Source organism: Schistocerca americana, chromosome 1, assembly GCF_021461395.2.
Source record: "Schistocerca americana isolate TAMUIC-IGC-003095 chromosome 1, iqSchAmer2.1, whole genome shotgun sequence".
NCBI lineage: Eukaryota > Metazoa > Arthropoda > Insecta > Orthoptera > Acrididae > Schistocerca > Schistocerca americana.
Genome location: NC_060119.1, coordinates 816,081,604 through 816,107,180, shown reverse-complemented (window position 1 = coordinate 816,107,180; position 25,577 = coordinate 816,081,604). Strand labels below are relative to the sequence as shown.

Sequence of the window (25,577 nt, the reverse complement as noted above, 5' to 3'; positions counted from 1 at the left end):
ATTCCTGACTGGCGGAGACTGAGTGACTCTACATACAGGCCAGCTGCGCTCTGTCGCCGAAATCTTCGCCGACCCCTTCGCTGTGATAAGCAGCTATTTGTAGCACCCTCGCGTCGAGATGTTTGCAGTCTGCCTGTGCTGGCTAGAGATCACAAACGGAGAACTAATGTTCAGGTTGCATACTTCACAAATCAAGGCCCGCTGTTTCGTCAGTTCTGACGGGCTTCCTTCGTTCCCGCTGTAGTTCGGCGAGGATGATGAGTCCGAGAACTGTGGTGCTGCGGTCGCTTCATACCGTCGATTCGTTCTCTGTTACCGAAGCGTGCAGGAGTGTAAGGCTAGTCGCGACTTATTGTTAGTTCGGAAGATAAGTACACGATTTTGCTGCTGTAAAGAAACAATGACAAGGCGAAATAACAGATTGTCGGGATCAGATGCCCTTTAACAAAGTTGTGTTTTGTGAGACAATGGAGGGTGTAAGACGAAAACTAACGTGCAAAGTACACAATTGCAAATGTCTTCCATTAGAGAAGGAGTGATATCTGGAATAAGTTTCACGCTGTATCGCACACTTCAGAAGAAAAACGTATAAATTTCGTCCACTGCAAAAATGGTTGTATTTTTGTCTACTCAATCTCCACTATGAAACACGTGTGTACTGCGTCAAACGAAAGCTGGGAACAGAGTAGCGTCGCTGTTATATCGCTGCAACGAAAAAGTGGTTATTTTTGTATTCATTTGGTCATGGAAAGTTGTGTTTAAGGCCTAACAGCGAGTTGTGTAGCTTATCATTGACTTCCGTAATTTATTTTAATAATTAATCGTCATTTAGAGATAGCAGGTCAGTCTCCAATCATGTTTTCTGGCGCTGTCGTTACATTACATTAGATTAGATTAATACTAGTTTCATGGATCATGAATACCATATTTCATAATGATGTGGAACGAGTCAAATTTTCCAAAACATGACATAATTAAGTTAATTTAATAACATAATTAAGTTAATATAACAACTTTTTATTTTTTAAAATTTTTTTATAATTTTTTATTTGTTTTTTTTCTTTTTTTTCTTAATTTATATCTAAAAATTCCTCTATGGAGTAGAAGGAGTTGTCATTCAGAAATTCTTTTAACTTCTTCTTAAATACTTGTTGGTTATCTGTCAGACTTTTGATACTACTTGGTAAGTGACCAAAGACTTTAGTGGCAGTATAATTCACCCCTTTCTGTGCCAAAGTTAGATTTAATCTTGAATAGTGAAGATCATCCTTTCTCCTAGTACTGTAGTTATGCAAACTGCTATTACTTATGAATTGAATTTGGCTTGGTTGTTAATAACAAATTTCATAAGAGAGTATATATACTGAGAAGCTACTGTGAATATCCCTAGATCCTTAAATAAATGTCTGCTGGATGATCTTGGGTGGACTCCAGCTATTATTCTGATTACACGCTTTTGTGCAATAAATACTTTATTCCTCAGTGATGAATTACCCCAAAATATGGTGCCATATGCAAGCAATGAGTGAAAATAGATGTAGTAAGCTAATTTACTAAGATGTTTATCACCAAAATTTGCGTCGGCCTCGGTGGCCGTGCGGTTCTAGGCGCTTCAGTCCGGAACCCCGCGACTGCTACGGTCGCAGGTTCGAATCCTGCCTCGGGCATGGATGTGTGTGATGTCCTTAGGTTAGTTAGGTTTAAGTAGTTCTAAGTTCTACGGGACTGATGACCTCAGATGTTAAGTCCCATAGTGCCCAGAGCCATTTTTGAACCAAAATTTGAAATGACCCTTATTGCAAAAGTAGCTGAACTCAAACGTTTCAGCAGATCATCAATGTGTTTCTTCCAATTGAATCATCAATGGACACACCTAAAAATTTTGAATATTCTACCTTAGCTATATGCTTCTGATTAAGGTCTATATTTATTAATGGCGTCATACCATTTACTGTACGGAACTGTATGTACTGTGTCTTATCAAAATTCAGTGAGAGTCCGTTTACAAGGAACCACTTAGTAATTTTCTGAAAGACATTATTGACAATTTCATCAGTTAATTCTTGTTTGTCAGGTGTGATTACTATACTTGTATCATCAGCAAAGCGAACTAACTTTGCCTCTTCATGAATATAAAATGGCAAGTCATTGATATATATTAAGAACAACAATGGACCCAAGACCGACCCTTGTGGAATCCCATTCTTGATAGTTCCCCAGTTTGAGGAATGTGCTGATCTTTACATGTTATGAGAACTGCTTATTTCAACTTTCTGCACTCTTCCAGTTAGGTACGAATTAAACCATTTGTGCACTGTCCCACTCATGCCACGATACTTGAGCTTGTCTAGCAGAATTTCATGATTTACACAATCAAAAGCCTTTGAGAGATCAAAAAAAATCCCAATGGGTGGTGTTCGGTTATTCAGATCATTCAAAATTTGATTGGTGAAAGCATATATGGCATTTTCTGTTGAAAAACCTTTCTGGAAACCAAACTGACATTTTGTTAGTACTTCATTTTTACAGATATGTAAAGCTACTCTTGAATACATTACATTCTCAAAAATTTTGGATAAAGCTGTTAGAAGGGAGATTGGACGGTAATTGTTGACATCAGATCTATCCCCCTTTTTTTTGCAAAGGTATAACAATAGCATATTTCAGTCTATCAGGGAAAATGCCCTGTTCCAGAGAGCTATTACACAGGTGGCTGAAAATCTTACTTATCTGTTGAGAACAAGCTTTTAGTATTTTGCTGGAAATGCCATCAATTCCATGTGAGTTTTTGCTTTTAAGCAAGTTTATTATTTTCCTAATTTCAGAGGGAGAAGTGGGTGAGATTTCAATTGTATCAAATTGCATAGGTATGGCCTCTTCCATTAACAGCCTAGCATCTTCTAATGAACACCTGGATCCTACTATATCCACAACATTTAGAAAATGATTATTAAAAATATTTTCAACTTCTGACTTGTTGTTCGTAAAGTTTTCATTCAATTTGATGGTAATACTGTCTTCCTGTGCTCTTGGTTGACCTGTTTCTCTTTTAATAATATTCCAAATTGTTTTAATTTTATTATCAGAGTTGCTGATTTCAGACATAATACACATACTTCTGGATTTTTTAATAACTTTTCTTAATAAAGAACGTTTATAACATTTGATAGTTTCTGGGTCACTACCCTTTCTTGCTGTGAGATACATTTCCCTTTTCCGGTTACAAGATTTTTTATACCATTAGTAAGCCATGGTTTGTTACATGGTTTCTTATGAGTAAATTTAACTATTTTCTTGGGGAAGCAGTTTTCAAATGCATTTACAGAAGTGTCATGAAATAAATTATAATTTAAATTGGCATCAGGTTCACAGTATACCTCATCCCAGTCTAACTGCTGTAGGCTTTCCCTGAAATTTACAATTGTTAAATCATTGATTGAACATACTACTTTGAAGGACTGTTTAGTACTGCTGAATGGAGCTATGTCATATATTGTAACTAGCTGTGCACCATGATCAGAAAGACCATTCTCAACAGGCTGGGCATTTATCTGGTTAAACTTATCTTGGTCTATAAAGAAGTTATCTATCAGTGAGCTGCTATCCTTTACCACCCGAGTAGGAAAATCAATAACGGGTGTCAAATTGAAAGAACCGAGTAGTACTTCAAGGTGATTTTTCCTATTACTCTCTTTCAGAGAATCTACATTGTAGTCCCCACAAATAATAATTTGCTTCCCCCTGTCTGACAGATAGCACAACAAGGAGTCCAAATTTTTCAGAAATAGATGAAAATTTCCCGATGGGGACCTATATACAGTTGCAGTTATAAATGTGCCTTTATTTAATTTAAGCTCACAGGCACATGCTTCTATATGTTTCTCTACACAAAACTTTTTTGTTTCTATACTTTTTGCACAATGATAACTTTTGGCATATATGGCAACTCCTCTTTTCTTCGTTTTATCTCTAATTACATGTGCAGAGAGCTTATATCCACTTGCATTTACCTCATCCATATCAGTAACAATGTGATCCTCAAACAGGCATAGTATATCTATTTCATCCTCAGCTACTAAATCTTCTAGACAAACCAGAAGCTCATCTATTTTATTCTTTAAACTCCCAATATTTTGATGAAATATACTTACATTATTTTTAATTATACTTTTATGAGAACCTTTCCTTATTCTAACATTTGCAGCACTCTCTTGTCTGAGTTTCTCATTGTGCTTAGGTCTAGTTCCTATACCAGTGGTCCCATGGTGTTCAGAGAGGCAGATTATGTCAACTGGGTTGGGTGACTTTAATTCATCAATGCAATTACTTAGGACTGAGATACAACTTGGTGGAGATTAAAATTTATGGTGATTGGTGAAAATTTATGATTGACAGCTGTGATTGGTGATCCAATGTGCTAGAATTGTGCTGTTTAATTTCTTTCCTAAACTGAAGATTTGTTTCAATCCTGACCTATCGTAAAACTTCACATCTTTCTGTCTTACCTATCCTAAAAAAGGTGCTGCTCCAACACCTGTAACCACTGGTATTTTACCATTCATGGCAGTGCCTCCCCCCTTAAATTTCCTGCTATTACCCTAGCCAGTTTACCCTTCCCTTTCCTGTTGAGATGTAGGCCGTACCTGGTATAGTCCCACCTACTGAGAGAATCAACAGGAACCACACCAATATGAGCCCCCGCACCCGACCCAAGCAGCCGTTCCAACTCCAAATTAACTCTCCCAACAGAAGAATTCAAATGAGGCCGGTCATGGCGTCTCAGGACAGATACAAATTCAACATTGGTGTGTCTCGATGCTGACGCAATCTTTACCAAGTCACACTCTATACTATACCCAGGATCTCTGTCGATACTGTTCCCTGGCCCTCCCACATTAACCACGGTGTCTTCCCTGGTAAATCCTTTACAGAGTGAACCTAAATCCTCTGTCACCTGATCCAGCCTAGCACTTGGTTTGAAAAAATTTGTGACCTGGTATTCTGGTCCTAATTCTCTCCTGCAGAAGTTGGCCTACACCTCTGGCATGAGAACTGCCTAATAACAAAACTTTCTTCCTTTTCGATGACTTTCCTACATTATTTTTCAATTTCCTATTGAAAGTTTGTTGTGTCCTGTCTACACCTACCTCTGCTTGAGGCTCATCAGTTTCTAACTGAAGCAACAGGTCAAACTTATTTTTGACATTCACCACAAAACTGTCAGACTTAGTTCTAGGCCTGTTCCTTCTGTTACCTGTTGCCACTTCCCACCTCTCTTTGCTCTTCTCCCTCCTTAACCTGTCCAGATCTTCCCTAGCCTGATCTAGCTCAGCCTGAAGGGCAGCAATTTTCCCCTTCTGTTCCACTATCTTCCTATCTCTGCTGCAAATCCTACATAACCACTGATGAGCCTGATCCACTTTCCCGACACCCACGCCACTGCAGTCCCCCCAATGAAAAAAACTACTGCATCCATCACACCAAACACCGGAACTAACAATTGTACGGCAAGTCAGGCACTTCTCACTCATGGCAAAAATAATACTTAAGCTAGAATAAATCAATTAAATTACCGAAAATCAAAAAAGACGCCTCGAAAATGTGTATACGTCAACGTAATTGTTAGACTTCTTCTGAATAGATATTAAACATTAAAATAAATTTACGGCAGTTTTCGAAAACGTTATATCTGCATAAATGTATGCGTAAACAGAACAATATTCACTGCTAATCGATCACTTGTTATATTGGTATATAGCTTGATTCTGTCATGTGGGCAGGTCAAACATTTTGTGAGATTGCAACTTGCACTTGAGAATCATGATTGTGTGAAATAAATGAATAGTAATTTACGGTTTAATGTCGGAAATTTCTTTCAAAACTGTTGCGTGTACAGCGAGAATGTCGCGAATCCGAGGCTGTACTTTCGGACTCGAGTACTCGCTCTCTTTCTCTGAGCGAGTCGAGTCGACTTGTACCCGACAACAGACTCAGGTGACGAGTGGGCAGCGCCAGTGACTCACTCGTCGAGTCTCCGTGCGCACGGAGACGCGAATCCGAGGCTGTATTTTCGGACTCGAGTACTCGCTCTCTTTTTCTGAGCGAGTCGAGTCGACCTGTACCCGACAACAGACTCAGATGACGAGTGGGCAGCGCCAGTGACTCGCTCGTCGAGTCTCCGTGCACACGGAGACGCCGAGTTCGGACTTAACGTCACAGGACCCGCTGCCGAGTTTAAAGCGAGTACACTGAGCTCATGTCTGATCTCTAGTGCTGGCATGCACAGGCGATTGATGCAATGCTTCGTCGACGCGTCGTTACTGGAACCTTGCCATACGTTGATATGATGTGTGGGATAGTTTGCAGGTCGACTGTATCGCCAGTTGCGTGCCATCGGGACAGTAAGTGGATCACTGTGTCGCGAAATTCTTTGGTTTTGCAGTATTCCGTAAGCACCGCAGCTTTTCTTTAGCGACGGCTTCTTCGGCTTCCTGACGCTCCTAGTGGCTGAGTACAGTATTACAAAAGCTCCTCTCGCCAAATCAGTTTGGTTTGTTTTGGACACCACCTCGTAAGTTGATCATGATTTATCAGAGTGTGGTACGACGGCCGAGAGTCTCACCTGGGTCCACTATGGGCAGAGAATGGGCCGCCAGCACCAGCAGCGGCAGGGTCGCCACCAGCGTGCTCCGGGCGGACATGGCGGCCTGCAAAACACAGCAGCAAAACTCAGAGGCTGACACTGACACACACAGGAACAAAAATAGAAATGGAAGGCGATGCAGTATTCTCAGCGCCAGTGCTGGCCTACAGTAGATGGAATAAAAGTCGAGCAGTGAAATTTAAATCTTTGTGCATTTCCTGAAATCAGCTGAGGCCACCACAGTACACTAAATTCAACTGGAGTACAGTCTATTAGTAGTGGGCGTACGAGAGTTCTGGCACAATGAGAGCAGTCTTCTCCTTAAGTAAAGCCACTAGCCTAATTTAATTATCATTATTAAACAAACAACACTTGGATGCATGTTTTGTTTACTTAGGCCATAATTAATGGATAATTACTAGCATGATAATTACCGTAATTAATGAGCACTATGGCTGCTTTGGTTCATGTTTACTCAGGTGTCTAATGCTTTTAGCTTAAAGTGATAACTGTCATTTTTAATTATGGTAATTTATGACCCAAAAGAATAACACCCCCACTGTGCTGCTATTGGTCATTTACCCACCGCCACCAGCGGCTGCAGTGCTCCTTAGCATCCTCACGATTGGAATTCTTAACGTGAATTTCGTTCCAGCAACACTGCCCCTACCATAAAGCATCAGAAATCATCCGCCACCACCGAGGAGAATAAAAAGAAGAAAACTGTTTCATTCCAATGTAAGTATTAATTCTTCCATCTGTTTTCTCATTATTATTATTGTTATTATTTGCTATTTTTAGTAATATTTTTTTATTTCTTCAACAGTGGAGCAGACTCCTCATAATGGAGCTGACCAGTCTGATTTACAATTCTGCACTAATGATTACAGGATTACTTTGAACTTACGCGCGTCTACTACTGCACTGAACTGGAGGCAAAAATGCTTCTGTGTTTTGAATACTTCGTGTACTTGTTAGTAACAGCAATATGTTCTGGCGTAATGAAACAAAAATCCTCAAAAGTACATATTCTCCAAAAATGGTCACAAATAATCTTTCAAAGTCGTTAACTTAATAATATCACACACAGGTTGCTCCAGTGACATCAGCAGGTTTCGACTAAAGCACAGTACATTTGCTGTAACACACTGCATTCTTTTTGTTAGATAAGGTGAAAACCAATTATCAGCAATAGCCCCAGTCCCGTAATATTCTCCAAAGCTTCAATGAATTGCCCTTCAAATGGTGTCGGCAACCTCCAGAAAATACCAATTAAAAATTTAAATGACAAATTACGACTAAGAGTCCGTTCAGGGATGACGTTAAAGGAGCCTACGACTCAGCTGCTACTGTAAAATCCTACAGTTACAATATTTATGCATATATGAAAACCTGTATAGCTTAATATCGGCGAAGATATTACACGCGTTTTGAACTCGTCATTTGTCAAAAATGACGTCCCAAAATTTGTATAGAGTAATACAAACCAAAAACTAGCTATGTTATTTCAACACAACAATGTAAAACAATCTCGAAACGTAACCTGTCAGTGCTCCGCTAGCCATTGGCTATCTTCACGAGTTGACTGTCGACTGAGCTGTCAACGGTGTGAGTTGTTATCGGTGATCCAATGGTTACGAATTGCAGATCAGCTAAATATAAACCACTGCCTTAGAGAGTCTGTAGATGCCAAAGTGGTATAAGCCCTCCATAAACACTACGGATCATAACTTTCATTACGACAACTTCAAAACGTTCGACACTCGGAATATATATCCTTTTTCACATTGCAACAGTAAACGTTTCTTGCTTGAACTGCACATTTGTCAGCGAAATAACGTCGGTCATACACTGTTGAGTCACGTTATTACCATCCACCTAACAGTACCCAACAAACAGTCGTTTTCAGCACGCACAACAAGAAACTCAGTCAAGTGCTAAGACATGATTGCGCGTTTCTGAAGTCATCCTGTTTGCTGCGATTCTTACAGCTATTGAGTGGTGGGGAATTCATATGTCTATGACGACGAAAGCAGAATTCAGATTTTGGCGCACGTGAGCAGTCGGAATGGATTTGTAACCACCTGTACCACGAGCGTCTGTCACGTAGAACAGTGGCTCCTAAGACTGCTTTAAAACATTTAAATTTCCTAGTGTTTTTCGAGCAATGGTTACACAGTGAATATTCAGCGCTTTTTGATGGCCACGGCGACATCCGTTGTAGTATGAAGTGAAAGCGAGAATAATCAGAAAATTGTATCCGTCGCAAAAAATGACTATGTTTAGTTTCGATATTCCCGGGTGCCTTAGAAACTGTTCCGTTGACACACCGCCATTAAAACGGAAGACGACGCCATCTACGAACTTCAGAGTCCGTAAGCTACACGGAATGATGGGCTTTCGTACTGGGCCCAAGCCTGGTCTGAGTAAATCACACAAATGGCTGGTCGGCTGTATCGCGTGCGCCTCACGGCTAACGTCGTAGTTTTATTTGTTTACTTACTTACTAACAAATCCGGCAATGTTTCGCAATTACTAAAGAACTATGGGAATTGGATACATGTCCTAATCTCTTCCTCACCCCCTCTGTCCATCTCCTCCTCCTCCTTGTTCATCTCCTCATCCTCCCACTCTCTTTATCCATCACCTCCGCTCCCCTCTCTCTGTCCATCTCCATCTCCTCCCTCTCTATCTCCTCCTCCCCCCATTCTCTCACTAAGACTGAACCTAGTTTATTGTTATTGCAAATTTACGTTCCGTTATAGTATCCTAAACATAAGCTGATAAGCTATAAATACAACTCTTCTGTTTTCCGTGAAAACTGACTGCGAGGAAGTAAACAAAACAGTACAATAACATGAATACAATTTCTGTTTAAAAATATCTACAAGGTGGACAGAAACAGTGCAAAAAGCTTGTAAGGGAATTACAGGGTAGGATGTGCTGAATATGTTTCGCCATTTCCAACTTAATTAGCATCAAAGTTTTTCAATCAGGCCGATGCGCGCGCAAATTCAAGCGACCCGCCAGAGACAGTGTCGTCAAACATGTAATCGCTCGACTTCCTGAAACCAAATAAGTGAGCAATACAAAAACTGGACATGGGACTGTAGTAAGGATCGAATCCTAGCCAAAGGCTGACCAGTCTCGTGCGCTCTCATCTACGCTTTGAGAACAGCCGTCACTAACTGTATCTGGCGGGCCGCTTGAATTAGCGCCCGCAACGGCCTGATTGAAAAACTTCAATGCTAATTAACTCGTAAACGGCGGAACGTATCTACTTTTTCCCTTACAATTATTTCTCAGCACTATCTACCCTGCAACACCCTTACAAGCTTTTCAGACCGCTGTGTGTGTGAAAGAATACATATAGGACAAACAATTTTTCCTGTGATTTTAAATGGCCTACTGCGGTAGTTAAAACAGACTACGGGGAAAGAAAACAAAACCGACATATCACAGCAGAGCAATGCACAGCATTTTATTTCCCGCAATCGTTTTTTACAGACAAATTTTACATTGTTGTGTAAAAAATATACAGCTTATGCTCATATGAATGTTTATTAGAATGTCCTATAAAATTTGTAGTAAATTTGTCAAGCACTTTTCGAGAATTTTGATAACAAAGTTTCATGTCCATCCGAACGTTTATTGCAATAACGTGTAAAATTCGATGTCACTCGCTCAAGAATGTTTCGAGAATTTTTGTAACGTTTCCCTTTTATATATTACATATGTACTTGTACATTATAAGAGTTCACTGCAGTAGCTAGCTATACAGGGCGAATCTCCTAAAACTTGCACCGCAGATATTGTGGAAATGGAAAGTGCTATTTACGTGCGGTTTTTTACGAAATGTATTGGTAGTCTGTGGTTCGGTATTGTTAGACAAAAAACTGTAATAATACTCAGAACGTGTATTTTTTGTGCAAACATACACTTTTTTAAATGGAGCAGTGTCTGTTGAAATTAACAGTGTAAAAGTAGGGTAAATTAGAATGTCAGTGGTGTTTGCTACAGGATTCTAGAACGAGTCGTTTACGAGAGATCGTATTTTGACAAGTTTCCACGCCGACACTTGTCTCGCGGTTCAGCCTGCGTAATTGCCAGGTACGATGTTGTTCTTTTTTCTTAAGGTGTGCTCGTGTTCCTTGAGTGCATTGCGACTTGCTAACCGGTTAGTGCGTGACAGTAGGTCGCAAGTGAACGATGGAATTTACTAATGCAGAAAAAGCCGACATGCTCATGGTGTATGGAGAGTGGAGGAATAATGCAGTTCGTTCTTGTACGGCATATGCAGCAAGATACATCGACTATCTCGGCAGTTATTTATCAGCCTCTTCAACCAGTTACTTGAAAGTGGTAGTGTAGCGCATGGCCAAGATAACAGAAGGAAGCAAGTGACAACAGAAGAGGGGGACATTAATGTTGATGCTGCTGCTGCAGTTGATCCGCATGCTAGCTGCCGCGCAATCGCACGAGGAAAAAGATTTGGAAATTTGTGGTAAGTTCCTATGGGATCAAACTGCTAAGATAATCGTTCCCCTAGGCTTACACACTACTTAATCTAACTTAAACCAACTTACGCTAAGGATAACACACACACGCATGCCCGAGGGAGGACTCGAACCTACCACGGCGGGAGCCGCGCGAACCGTGGCAAGGCACCCAAGACCACGCAGCTACTAGTGAGACAAGTGTCCTACGCCTTCCCCATTGACATACGTTCCATCCCTATGGCATCTCTCACCATCAAGAGCTGCATGGAAACGGTTATGAGAACCGTTTTAGCTTTTGTACATGGGCAATAAGACAAGAAACCCCGTTGACTGCGTCAGGTGGAACGTCAGCGTCCATGGAGTGTAAACGTGTAGTGTGAACTACTAGCTCATAGGCGCGTTCTCCGTAGACGGAACACTGAACGCTCACAAGTATCGCTTCCTCCTAACAGACCGTTTTCCACAGATGCTAGGAGACGTTCCTATGCAGACTAGGAGGAACCCGTAGTAATAACATATCGCTTTCCAGCCCACACTGCACGAAGCACTACAACATGTCTTCACGAATTGTTTCCAAATCGTTTGATTTGGCTTTTTTCTGTGTGGAAAGTTGAAACAAGCTGTCTAGAAGGACGTACCAAATACAATCGATGATACGCAACGAGCTATTACTGCAGCTTGCGCGGACATCTCCGCTGAAATACTAGCACGTGTGCAGCAGTCGTTCCAAAACAGACTGGAGGCGTGTATTGTCGCTGCCAGTGGTCATTTTGAGCACAACCTGCGTAACTTGTTTCAGTGTTAAGAATAATTTGTGTTCACTCAAGACAGAACTACATTTTCACAATTGTATAAGGGGAAGTCAAATGACAACGTTAAGAGTGAAATTAAAATAGACATTTCGCACACAAGCATCTGTAATTTGGCAGTACTGTTAGCAATTCAAATTGCCAGAACTGCTTGCGACATGCACCAAGTAAGAACAGCGCTCTGTCAGACGTTTTCTGAGCGGTAAAGGTACGAAACCAATTGAAGTCCGTTGAAGAAGGAAGTCCCAGTATGGTGGTGCAAGTCTATTATTGCAGCGACTGCATGAGTGGAGTAGAAAGTTCGGAAATGGCGTTACTTCTGTGAAAACGCTCAGCGACCGGTTCAGTCATACCGCATTGTTACAGCTGAATCTACTGCAGCGGTTTATGCCATTGTGATGGAAAATCATCGTGTGACGGTGGATGAAATAGCCGCAGATCTGAACATTACCAAGGCTCAGCACATCACATCATTTATGAAGTGCTGAAGTTTCGCAAAGTGTCTGCAAGATGGGTGCCACACCTGCTCACTCAAGAACCGAAAGAGCAATGTGTTGACATCTGTGAAGAACTTTTACGGCGCTTTGAAGCGGAAGGTAATGGTTTCCTCGCGCGTGGAAATCGTTATAGGAGACGAAGCCTGGGTGTACTACCACCAACCCCAACCCCAAACGAAACCTAAAAAGTTCCGGACGCAGCCATCTGCAGGGAAGCTTTATTGACTCTCGTTTGGCATGGACACGACGTTGTCTTGGAACGCTAAACGTCTAGGAAAAACAAAATCTTGAAAAACACAGCCCTCAGTCGCGAACACAATTAATTTGGTCCGCAGCTCGTGGTCGTGCGGTAGCGTTCTCGCTTCCCACGCCCAGGTTCCCGGGTTCGATTACCGGCGGGGTCAGGGATTTTCTCTGCCTCGTGATGACTGGGTGTTGTGTGATGTCCTTAGGTTAGTTAGGTTTAAGTAGTTCTAAGTTCTAGGGGACTGATGATCATAGATGTTAAGTCCCTTAGTGCTCAGAGCCATTTGAACCAATTAATTTGTGACCTAGGTTTCGGTGTCACAAGGGACACCTTCTTCGGACAAAATTAAAACTAAAAGTTACAGCATAACGTACCAAAAATACGAAAGCTGCGGTCATACCTGACAGCGTCAGATAGTCAGCGTCAAAATAAAATGCAACAGTGGTGCAAGCCACTAGGGGCTGCCATGTGTCCTCTGCTACAGTTTTGTGTTGACTGTAGCAGAGGACACATGGCAGCCCCTATTGGCTTGCACCTCTGTTGCATTTTATTTTAATGCTGACTATCTGACGCTGTCAGGTATGACCGCAGCTTTCATATTTTTGGTTCGTTATGCTGTAACTTTTAATTTTAATTTTGTCCGAAGAAGGTGTCCCTTGTGACACCGAGACCTAGGTGACAAATTAATTGTGTTCGCGACTGAGAGCTGTGTTTTTCAAAATTTTGTATTATACAACAGTCGTTGACTGACAGCCATATTAAAATCCTTAAAAAAAAGTCTAGGAGAAACACCATCACCAGTACGTCATATTCCAATATGTTAAAAAATCAGCTTCAAGGAGATGTAGACTTGACGTGGACTTCTGACTAAAGGTGTCATTTTGCCACATGAAAATGCTCGGCTTCTTACTGCCTGGGCAACACTTGCAGCTTTTGATGACCCGCACTTTGAATCTTCGCCACATCCGCCATACTCACTAGGCCTCGCACCGAGTGATTACCGCATGTGTGGACCACTCAAAGAGGCAATGGGAGGAAAGAAATTTCGTTTCGATGAAGAGGTGCAGCAGGCGGTGCACGACAGGATTTTGTTGGATTCCTCCTCGTATATATGAAAGCAAACACGAACAAGTAAACTTCAATCACAAGATGACAAACTTTACTTTATTGTTTTCCACGTCCTGAAAAGTAAGTTTGTAGGGGCACAGTAAACAAGCACCAATAGAACAGTGAGGCGTCGTAAACTGCACGCGTCTTTGGTATCCGCAGGGCCGTCAGTAGGGCAGAGCACATGGCGACCGGGCGGAGGCGGCGGGCAGGCCGACACGGCGCTCCGAGGCGCCCACTTGCAGGTCGTGTCCCGTTACCCGGCCGGCTGCGGGTCATCCGCCGTGCCATCCAGTCGCCTCCCCAGCGGCCTGTGTCGCCCACATCAATCTGCTCTACAATGAAGCCGCTTTCACACAAGTAGCTTCCTTGCCTCAATCGACTGCCGTATCTCTACTGTAGCGCCGCTGCGTATATACCTAATCTTGAAGATATTTGCGGTTGATGTTGTTGTATGCAGAGAGATAAATGACAACGCTAGAAAATTGTAGAGAAACACAGACAGAGAAGTAGGAGATTTGGAGTAGAGGTTTGCAACTGACTCTCAAAATAAAAGAAAGGGTAACGTATTGCACATAAATGAACGGACGGAAAAAAAGTCAGCACCGAGAAGGAGTTGTGCGACGTAAACGAAAGTTGGTAGGCATGCTTCTACATCTGAAAGACGATTTCTATTCCAACTACGCGCCAGTCGGATAAAAGTGGGACTATGAGGAGGAAACTCTGGTTTGCTTTAAATAAACGCTTCAACGGTCGCGAGCATTAGTTACCGTTGAGACTGGACGCGTTGAGTTGATTTTAATCAAGAATGCCTTTAAGGCTACAAAGACGCTATTATTAAGACACTCACTGAGCTTGAACAAGGTCGTGTAATATGGCTACGATGAGCTGGATGTTCCTTTGCGATACTGCAGAAAGACTGCAAAGACTGGACATAATTGCTGGCTGCAGTGGTCAGACTGGCCTCCGGACGACCACATGACACTACCGACATGGAAGACCATCGTGTTCGGCGTATGGCTCTGGCGTATCGTACTGCATCTGCTGCAGCAGTTGGTGCCACAGTGACACAACGAACTGTTAGAAGTCAATTAGTTCAAGCACAGCTCCGAGCTAGACGACCTGAAGCGTGCGTTCCACTGACCTCAATCCACCGCCATTTTCGACTTCAGTGGTGTCAACCGAGAGCTCACTAGTGGTCAGACTGGAGGTCCGTGGTATTTTCTGATAAAAGCTGGTTCTGCCTCGGTATCTGTGATGGCCGTGTTCTGGTTAGAAGGAGGCCAGTTGAGGACCTGCAACCAAACTGTCTGCGTGCCAGGTGCACTGGACATACACCTGGAGGTATGGTCTGGAGTGCGATTTCGTATGACAGCATGAGCACTCTAGTGGTTATCCCACGCACCCTGACTGAACATTTTGTACATTAGTGTGGTGATTCGACCTGTTGTGCTGCCATTCATTAACAGCATTGCAGAGGCTGTTTCCCAACAGGATAACGCTCGTCCACATACCGCTGTTGTAACACAACATGCCCTACAGAGGACCGACATGTTGCTTTGGTCTACCCTAACGCCAGATCTGGCTCTAATCGAGCACATATGGAACATCATCGGACGACAGCTCCACTGTCACCCACAAACAGCACTAGCTGTCCACGTATTGAGCGACAAAGTGCAACAGGAATGGAAGTCCATCCCACAAACGGACATCCGGCACAACACAATTTATGCACGTTTTCATGCTTGCATTCAACGTTCTGGTGGTTACACCGGTTATTAACGTACTACCATTTTCCACGCACCCTGAATGCAAAATTGTACGCCAAGCCCACTCATCAGTATAATGTTACATGCTCTCTGGCCTGAATGCATACACTGATTCGTTTGGGAAGGGTGTCATAACGCTATTTTATCCTCTCCTAGGGCAAGCTGGTACACAGCTTTTATAAGTGGCCCTTGATATCCTGTATACTGGCACTGGGACGGAGATGACGCTCAAGCTGGTCCCATGCATGGTTTATCGGGGACTGATCTGGAGTTGTTGCTGGTCACGGGAGTACCACAACATCACACACACAGGTCATAGAGATACGTCCTGTGTGAGGATGAGAACTGCGCTCTTGAAAAAATGGCGGCACGATAGTGTTGATGAGAGAGAATACGTGAGGTCGCAGGACGTCAGTGACGTACTGTTGTGCCATCACATTTCTCTTCAAACAGTACCAGCCGTGACCTGAAGTCATACCCGATAGCTCTCCACATCATGACGTCACGATTAATATCGTTGTGTCAAAACACCTCTCGCTATGTCGAGCACATACCCGCCGACAATGGTTATCCGTAGGAGTGCAGAACCGTGATTTGTTGTTGAATACAGTGCGACGCCATTCGTCAGCTTCCCATCCTCGGCAACATTTCAAATATAGAGTGCGTGAGTGTTGAGGTGTTAACGTCGCCCTTCGCATGGGTCGGTCAGTTCTCTAGTCTGGCTGCTGCTAGTCTCCGACCAACGGCGCAGTATGACACAGAATCTTTCAGGGAGTCCATTACTTGTTCTCTGATGTCAGGAGCAGATGCAAAGCGGTAACGATGTGCTTGGTGCACAATACGATGTTCCTCTCTTGTGGTGGTCGAGCGGAACCCTGATAAGGAGTGTGCCTGCCCTCGAGTTCCCATGTAGTCCAACATCGAATCACTGTCACATACGAATAACCCAGAAGTGTGGATATTGCGTGATTCTAACAGCCAACCAAATGGAGACAAATGGGGAGCCCTTTAAATTCTGTCAGATGTTTATAGCGCGGAATCACGTGTATATACGGCAACTCTGGCGATCACTCAACGTCTTTTCAGGCCACTTATATACCCTACTAGGCCTGGTAACAACGCCAAAGACGAACAACACCAATACACTCTACCTGTCACAGAGAACTGCAACTAACCCTTTACATATCTGCCGATAGAGTGTAAAAGCTATACTAACATCCGATGACGTCTTCTGGGGACTTCCCATTTTTTGTCATGCAATGTACTAATTACGGGAGTAGCTCAAGGGAACGTTACAGCGCCGTTACTGTTTACAACACACCATAAAGGAAGAGATCCATTACCGTTCGATAACGTGATTTGCGAAAAATCACAACCGTAAGATGCTTAGAAATAACCGTCTGGGAAGACATTAGTTGGAATGGTCACATAAAAATAGATGCTTATAATTACGTCAAGGAAACGTCATTTAGTCTCGAAAATTTATTTAAAGAGTTTTAAGAGTTTTTATATGACAAATTCGGAGGCATTACTTTTCAGCAGGCCCTCACCCCTCTCCTTCCCTGTCGCTTGCTGTAATGTCCCACCTCCTAAAAGCAACTCTAACTTACTGTACATTGTTCAAATAGATGAAGTAATAAAATTATAATTTAAAGTTTTAGAAAGCATTCGTGACTGGAGGACAGCGATTGCTATAAAATGTTAAAAAATCAATAAAAACAGTCTTGATTGCGTTTTCAGATTATTTAATTGTTGGCAACCGGTTCTGGCCCTTTCGTTAGACCATGTTTAGGCTTACACCGCTGTAACACAGTAATAACATGCATTAAGTATACAGTAATAGAGTAATAATACGCATTCAGTATACACCGATGTAATACAGTAATAATACACATTCAGTATGAATGCGTGTAATTACTGTATTACAGCAGTGTAATCCTGAAGATGGTGTGAGGAAATTGTCGAAATCGGTTGTCAACAAATAAAAAGTCTGCAAACGCGATAGGGACTGTTTTTATTGATATTTAAGACTACAATTCCTCAAAAGTTGGCGTAGTAACAATTCTCTGTTAATTACTAAAGAACCTAAAAATAGCAAACCAAAAAGGAGCTACAATTACAGGAAGCCTAGAAATAATTATAGCCACTAGCGATAATTAGGGTACAATATCTTAGGTTTAAATTATCCAGGGAGTATGGCTACATAAAAAATTTTGTAAGCTGTATCCTCAGTAATAATAATAACAATAACGGTAACAATGTAACTACTAAATGACCTTACAGGTTAACATGACTGGAGGAACTGAACACATCTTGAGACACGAATTAAGATAAACACGAATGAGAAAAAAATTTCCGAACACTGGAATTACTATTTAGGTTGTCCAAGCGATAGGACCGCCCCTGTTTACTGTAGGAAACCAGCTTGGGTGCAATCAGTGCATTGGTATGAAACTGAGACAGGTTTCGGAGCAATCTTAGTCGAAGCTGTGATAAATATTACTAAGACAATAGAACACGAAAGTCAGATGCGTCTGAAAGACGGTACTCATCACTTTCAGCAGTTATAATACTAATGGAAACAGAAAATGACTAACATTCATCTTCTTACCTTTATGCCACTTTCATGTCATATTAATAAAGTTTTTGCACAGTAAGTGTATATTTGGATCACAGTCAAAAACGAAGAAATAATCATTAAAGCTTGCTTTCAGAATCTCATATATCACATTTTTCACCGCTGTGATTAGGAATCCGAAGGTGTCACTTGCAGTTGACCCTCATCTTACGTGCAACATGTCGCTATTGGACATGAGCCGCAGATCGAAATTGACAAAGAAAAAGTTAAGACATTAGACTCTGATCGAGCAGATTGCTAACGTTGTTACAAATCCTAAGTTAGATAGAAACGTTAAGAACAGGATGGTTATGCTGCTATTTGGCAGCCAGTGACACAGTGTGCATTTGCACGAAGCATTAGCTAGGGAATACCTTGGTACCAGCATTTTTAAGCTAAGTCCAAAGCTTAGGAAGGTGACAGGATACTCAGAGGCATTGGGTAAGGACTCTACTAAGGAGAATCAGGAAGTTATAGTGGGGAAGGTTGAGAAAAGTCTTACAAGGGAACCTCCCCATCGCACCCCCCTCAGATTTAGTTATTACTTGGCACAGTGGATAGGCCTTGATAAACTGAACACAGATCAATTGAGAAAATAGGAAGAAATTGTGTGGAACTGTGAAAAAATAAGCAAAATATACAAACTGAGTAGTCGATGGGCCATATAGGCAACATCAAGGAGAACGTGAGCTCAGTAGCGCCGTGGTCCCGTGGTAGCGTGAGCAGCTGGGTCCTTGGTTCAAGTCTTCCCACGAGCGAAAATTTTACTTTCTTTATTTTTGCATAGTTATTATCTGTCCGTTCGTTCATTGACGTCTCTGTTCACTGTAATAAGTTTAGTGTCTGTGTTTTGCGACCGCATTGCAAAACCGTGCGATTAGTAGGCGAAAGGACGTGCCTCTCCAATCGGAACCGAAAACATTTGATCGCAAGGTCATAGGTCAACCGATTCCTCCACAGGAAAACACATCTGATATATTCTATGCGACACTGGTGACGGCATGTGCGTCACATGACAGGAATATGTTGTCGACCCACCTAACTTGTGCACTTGGCGAATGGGTAAAAGGATTCTTCTACCTTGCCCGATTTAGGTTTTCTTGTGGATGTGATAATCACTCCCAAAAAAATGATGAAAACATAAGAGTTTTGTCACATAAACAGAAAATAAGAAATTAAGGTTTTCACTAGATGGAAGATTTGAACCAAGGACCTTTCGTTCCGCAGCCGCTCACGTTACCACAAGACCAGGGCGCTCCTGCGGTCCTACTGTCCTTGATGTTGCCTATCTTACCACGAACTACTCATTTTGTATATTTTGCTTATTTTTTCACAGTTCCACACAACTTCTTCCTGTTTTCTCAATTTGTCTGTGTTCAGTTTTTCAAGGCCTATCCACTGTGCCAACTTATATCTAAATCTGAGGGGGGTGCGATGGGGAGGTTCCCTTGTTAGTAAGGACTGCGCTTATGTTAAGGCTATGACATAAACAGGAATGTCACGCGGATTCACACCGCCAATGTCGACTTTGACCAGCTATTCAGACGTCATAATCAACCCCATCTTGACAAAGCTGTAAGGTGAGTTAACATCAGATTTTAGAGGATGCTGATGGCTACAAACAATACACATATCTCGATGATGCGAGTTGAGATTATCCGTTGGTCAGGAAGCGCTAAACGCGGCGTACACCTGAATAAGTCTAGGACAAGGTGAATCGTTATTATAAATGACAGTAATGTGTGTGGATCTGTGTTCATTCACTGGTAGATTCCTGTACTTGCATGCAGAAAGGCTAGACTTTTTAGGATTACTTTAGTTAAGATGAATCCCTTCTTCACAAACCTTCGTTTAATAGCGGGAATTAGTTCATTAACTAAATGGGGAAAGCAGATCAGAATACTCAGTGAATTCGTTTCAACAGCTACTAATAGACAATCAATTTAACATTATTTGCGTTTAAGAGAAGCGCCGCTTCCGCACAGAATAAATACCGGATGGTTATAATTAAACTGAAAGTGTCCCGAGTGTTGCAGTGCGGACTGTATACATCGCAGGACGCTGAAACGTCGTCGGTATTCTGTTAATCGGCGTGCTCACCACCAGTTGAAAATATGGCGTTGGAAGCAGTCAGAATGTACAGAATATAGTCTGGGTGCAGGAAAAGCGGTGGAACGATCAAACACATTATTACGCTGGTTCTGGCACGTTTATTAGAATATGGTCGCAAGTTACAATATGTATTCAGTCTTTTCCGACTCAGTAAAATGCATCCATAACAAGGCATGATCGACAGTTGCTCGCAACATCTCCGATGTAATCAGAGCGATATGTCGTCATATGCTATCCTTCAAATCAGGTAGAGTCCCGTAACATCCCTGATAGACACGATCTTTCAGATACCCCCACAACTAGAAGTCACACTGATTTAGATCGGGGGATCCGGAAGACCAAACATCGTGAAATTGTCTAGAAATGATGCGGTCGTTACCAAACGTTTCTCGAAGCAAATCTTTCACCTGACAAGCGGCGTGTAGTGTTGCCCAACCTTGCACGAAAATAGTGGTGGGGACACATTTGCGTTCGCGCAAAGTTGGAATAACGCGTTACACAAGGAGGTCCTTATAACGTACATATGTCACGATACACCTAACAGACTCGCGAGAGGGTATCTCCTCAAAGAAAAACGGACCAAGGTTAAATGAACTTTTGAAACCACGCCACACAGCCACATAAACTGATGGCAGTGGATATTCCTGCACAGCATGTGGCGGAGTAGGACCGCATGTGCGACAGTTTTGTGCATTGACGGCACCGTGCAGAGTAAAATCTGTCTCGTCCCCCGAAGAATATTTACCAGCCACATGTCTATCTTGGAGCTTCATTTGGAGCACGTTCTGAAACTAGTAGGGACACCACTGTCAAATGCGCCGCAAAATCTTTTGATCACAGCTCGAGCACCGGCTGCAGAAATTGAGGTATGTGTTGCACGGTCGGCTATGGCTGCAGCAACTTCATCAATGACTGCCATGGGAGTGGGCCGCCTTTCTCTCCCTGGTGCACCACCTGATTCACCTGTTTCTTAAAAATTTCTTGTTCATATTGTTTAACCCATTTCTTGACAGACGCGCGGTTAGAGGCGCCATGTCACTGATTGTACGGCCCCTCCCGCAGGAGGTTCGATTCCTCCCTCGGGCATGGATGTGTGAGTGTTGTTGTTAGCATAAGTTAGTTTAAGTAGTGTGTAAGTCTTGGGACCCATGACCTCAGTAGTTTGGTCCCTTAGGAATTCACACACATTTGAACATTTCTTGAGATGGGGTCTCTTCGCGGCTGTTTCTGTTGGCGATATTCCCGCAGTGCAGCGCTGCTGTTGCTGCGTTCTGATAAAACAACTTTACCAGCAGTGCACGGTGTTTCATGTCAAACAGCCATCGCGTTTCGTACGGGAAACTGCAACCTTCATAAACCTTTAAACCTTCATAAACCTTTACACTATCACTTCATAAAAGAAATCAACACGCGCCGCCAAGCAACAAACAGCATACAGACGTCAAATAGGAAACATTTCACATTGTGACTGCTTAGAGCGCCATACTTTCGCCTAGTGTCAGGAATTGGAACTTTTACTTTTTTCAGCATACACCGGGGGCACACCGATTAACGAACATACCTACGATGATTCAGCGCCCTGCAATGTATACAGTCGTCATTGTAGCACTCGGAACACTGTCAGTTTTGGTATAACCACCCGGTACTAAGGTTTTCTTCGGAAAAAATTATCGTGCCTGATTACTAACCGTTGATTTTTTGTAAATGGGAGAAGTGTCATTTTATGCCAACTGTAATTTCTAGTTCAAAGTTATGACATTAATTCTTAAAGTCTGGTGTCCCAAGAAAATTAAGTCACGTGCAGCTACAAGAAACAAGCAAGGAGTATACTGAATCTATTATTAAATCATTTGTCAATAAAGACTCACATTGTGGAATGAAATGCCATGAGGACTTATAAAGATCAGTATATCCCTCATTATTTTTGTACTCCGTCACCGATACAAGGTGTCATTCAGTAGCCGTCAGTTCCCAGAACGGTAAGAACACTCCTTAGAAAACCCACTTTATGGAAAAATACAAATGTTGTAGATTAATGTAAGCCAATATCATTTCTATTAGTGTTTTCGAAAATTTGGAGGACTCAATGTTTAAGAGAGCAGTAACATAACTTGGCACGTAGAATTTATCAGGCTTGCCCTTTGGCTGCAGGAGAGGAGCTGTGAGAAAAAATGCAGTTTTATATTTTGCGTGTGAGAGACTTGCGGGGCTAAATGATAACCTGACGACTGAAAATATCTTCTTCGATTTAACTAAACATGTGACTCTGTGAACTATACTATATTTTTGTCTAAGATGTAACATATGGAACTAGAGGAAAAACTACTCAGTGATTCATTTACATCTGGGAAATAGGAAACTGTGTGTCTTCTTACAGGGTCAACAAACGAAGAACGGGTTTGAATCTGACTGGGGTGCTTTAAAGTAGTGGCACAAAGTCATATCAACGTCTTGTCTGTCTGGCGGATGATCCAGTTTTTCCGCAATTTGCTTAGGACCGGTATGGTTCTGTAAGAAATACCAAATGGGGTAGAGGACATTAGTTCGCAGACTATTCAAAACAGACATGTTTAGCTGCTAGAACGGCATACAGTTAGTGAAACTGAACTCTTGTAGTAGAAGCCAAATTTTGCTATCCCAAGGGGACCAAATTTTCAATGAAGTCGAGCGTTCCAAATACTTAGAATTAGGATAACTGGTATATGTAATCCGATAGCGAGGACGATATCCCGTCATGTCCTCTGTCAACGACTCCTCGGGCGGCTGGGAGAGGTGCCAGTGGACCATCAAATGGCCCTGGCTACTGACGTCAAGCTGGGAGTAAAACCTAGCTGCTGGCAGGCTGCAAGACATTGCTGCGCTGTAGCCTCTGCCTCGCTTACACCATATTTTCGTGTCCTTGGTGTTTAGAGGACTACGTTTTGGTTTGCTGTTTCACGGATTATTGGCACATTTGCTTGATACCGGACTGTCTATGTTATTCTGCTTGTGTCTTCTACGGTTTACGACGACCCGGCACAAACCTGAATTGTGAACTATCAAGTGATTACAGTGCATCCGTATTTTCTGTGTAGCAAAGAATGTGTTGTAACACAGCAGGTGTGATAAAAAGCTCTCTTGGAAGTATCACATTCACGATCTTGTGAAGAAAATAAATGCTGCAGTCATTACAACAAGCACCCTGTCTCTCTGCCATTGAAACACGAAAGATTGTTTACTTTGCATTTTTTCGCTCTGCTGTAGTCTAATCAAGAATATGTTCCACACGCTTCTTCATACAAAGATGACTCTGATTATGAAACCTCCACAAGGAAGCTTAAAAAGAGAAATGTGAAAAGACTACAAGCATTTGCTGTGTCAGCACCTATAAATGATCCACAAAGTAAAAGAGGTGACCCTACTCTCACAGGTCCTGGAAATGATGGACAAATGACAAGTTCGTCAACTAAAACAATAGTTACTGTCTTTGAAGGAGATGGAATTCCTAATCTAGATGCGAGTGGAAACTTCATTTATGTTGAAGATGACCCTCCTGCCATTCAAAAAAAGGGTAGAAAGAGAACAAGGAACCATGATTTGTGGAAACGAAATACAAAGAAGATGGAATGTGTTACTTGCAGGTACAATACTTTTAGTTTCTATCACTGTAATTGTCCTAAAAACTGTGAGGTTAATATTCCTGAAGAAGGCAGGCAGTGCAATTTTGAAAGGTTCCACTAACTTGGCAAAGAAGGTTAATTAGCTCAAAAAAGTTTTATCTGTGGATTGGTGTAACAAACAATGAAAAAGCGGTCATATACTACATAGTACAATAGAATCACGTCGTTCATTCACTCGTACATTCACCTTACAGAAACAGGATGGTACTAATGTTAATGTGTGCAGACTTGCTTTCCGAAACACCTTTCAAATTTCGTCTGGTTGGCTAGACCGTGCTGTTACTTCTTACAAACAAAAAGGAGAAGTCGCTTCAGATAATTGTGGTAAATGTAAACATTAAAAAAAGCTCAAGTGTCAAGTTGAAGAACACACAGAATCATTCCCAAGGTACCACTCACACTACCCCTGAAAGGACAGTCCAAATTCAGAAACCTTAATCCCGACCTGAAAATTGCTAAAATGCATAGTTTGTTGTATTTGGATTGGTGTAAAGAACGAGGGGAATCTCTTTACCGTCAGGTATTTACCTCAGATTTCAATTTTTCAATCCATCCACCACATTCTGATACGTGTAAAAGCTGTGAAATTAAAAAAAAAAAAAAAAAAAAAAAACGGAAATGGCAACTTCAACTGATAAAAATGAAAAGAAAATGCTGGAACTGTCACATCAACTACACCTTCGAAGAGCTGAGCTGGCGAGGTCCTAAATGAAGGAAGATGTAGAACTGGCCATATCTCCGGCCGCGGTGGTCGAGCGGTTCTAGGCGGTCAGTCCGGAACGGCGTGACCGCTACGGTCGCAGGCTCGAATCCTGCCTCGGGCATGAATGTGTGTGATGTCCTTAGGTTAGTTAGGTTTAAGTAGTTCTAAGTTCTAGGGGACTGATGACCACAGATGTTAAGTTTCATAGTGCTCAGCGCCATTTGAACTGGCCATATCTGATCCTGAGATGTGTGTTATAGCATTTGATTTGCAGTGTTCTTTCATTGTCTAAACTCCCAGTTTCTGAGATATACTATCTACGGCAGTTAAGCTGCTTCAATTCCTATATCCACAATCTAGTAGACGACAAAGCTTCCTTGTATTTCTTGACAGAGGCACAAGCAGCTAGAGGATCGCAGGAAGTTGCTTCATATATTTTGAATTATGTGAAAAATCTTCCTTTGTATGTAAAGAAATCGGTCTGCTATAGTGATACCTGTGGGGCGGGGGGGGGGGGGGGGGGGGGGGGCAAAATTGAAATTTCAATCTGTCTCTTATGTTCTGTACATTGTCACGAATCCAGAGATTAGTGCTGAGACAACATAGCTAAAAACTTTTATACCAGGACACTCTTTCATGGCTGTGACCAGGATTTCTCATGTAGAGATAATGGGGCGAAGAAAGAACAATATACTCGTATTTTTTATGCTGAAAGTCTTATTAGAATTATTGGGGCGGCAAAGAAGAAAGGAAACAAATTTCGTCACTTATCTACAGGGAGATGATTTTCAAAGCATCAAACCTTTGAAAGATATAACTATTAAGAGGAAAATATGTGTAGACAGTGATAAAATCAACTGGCTGAAGATACAACGGCTGAAATTTCACAAGGAAGAACCATTTGAAATAGATTTC

General features: G+C 42.1%; 1 protein-coding gene across 1 annotated transcript in view; it reads right to left on the bottom strand.

The window, feature by feature from the left end:
• The window catches only part of LOC124546062, a 120,561-nt gene that overhangs the window by 74,072 nt on the left and 20,912 nt on the right, over nt 1-25,577 (bottom strand). Inside the window, exon 2 of the mRNA XM_047125010.1 lies at nt 6,623-6,707. Coding sequence (XP_046980966.1) covers nt 6,623-6,701 — 79 coding nt within the window. The 5' untranslated portion in view covers nt 6,702-6,707. The remainder of the gene's footprint in view (nt 1-6,622; nt 6,708-25,577) is intronic.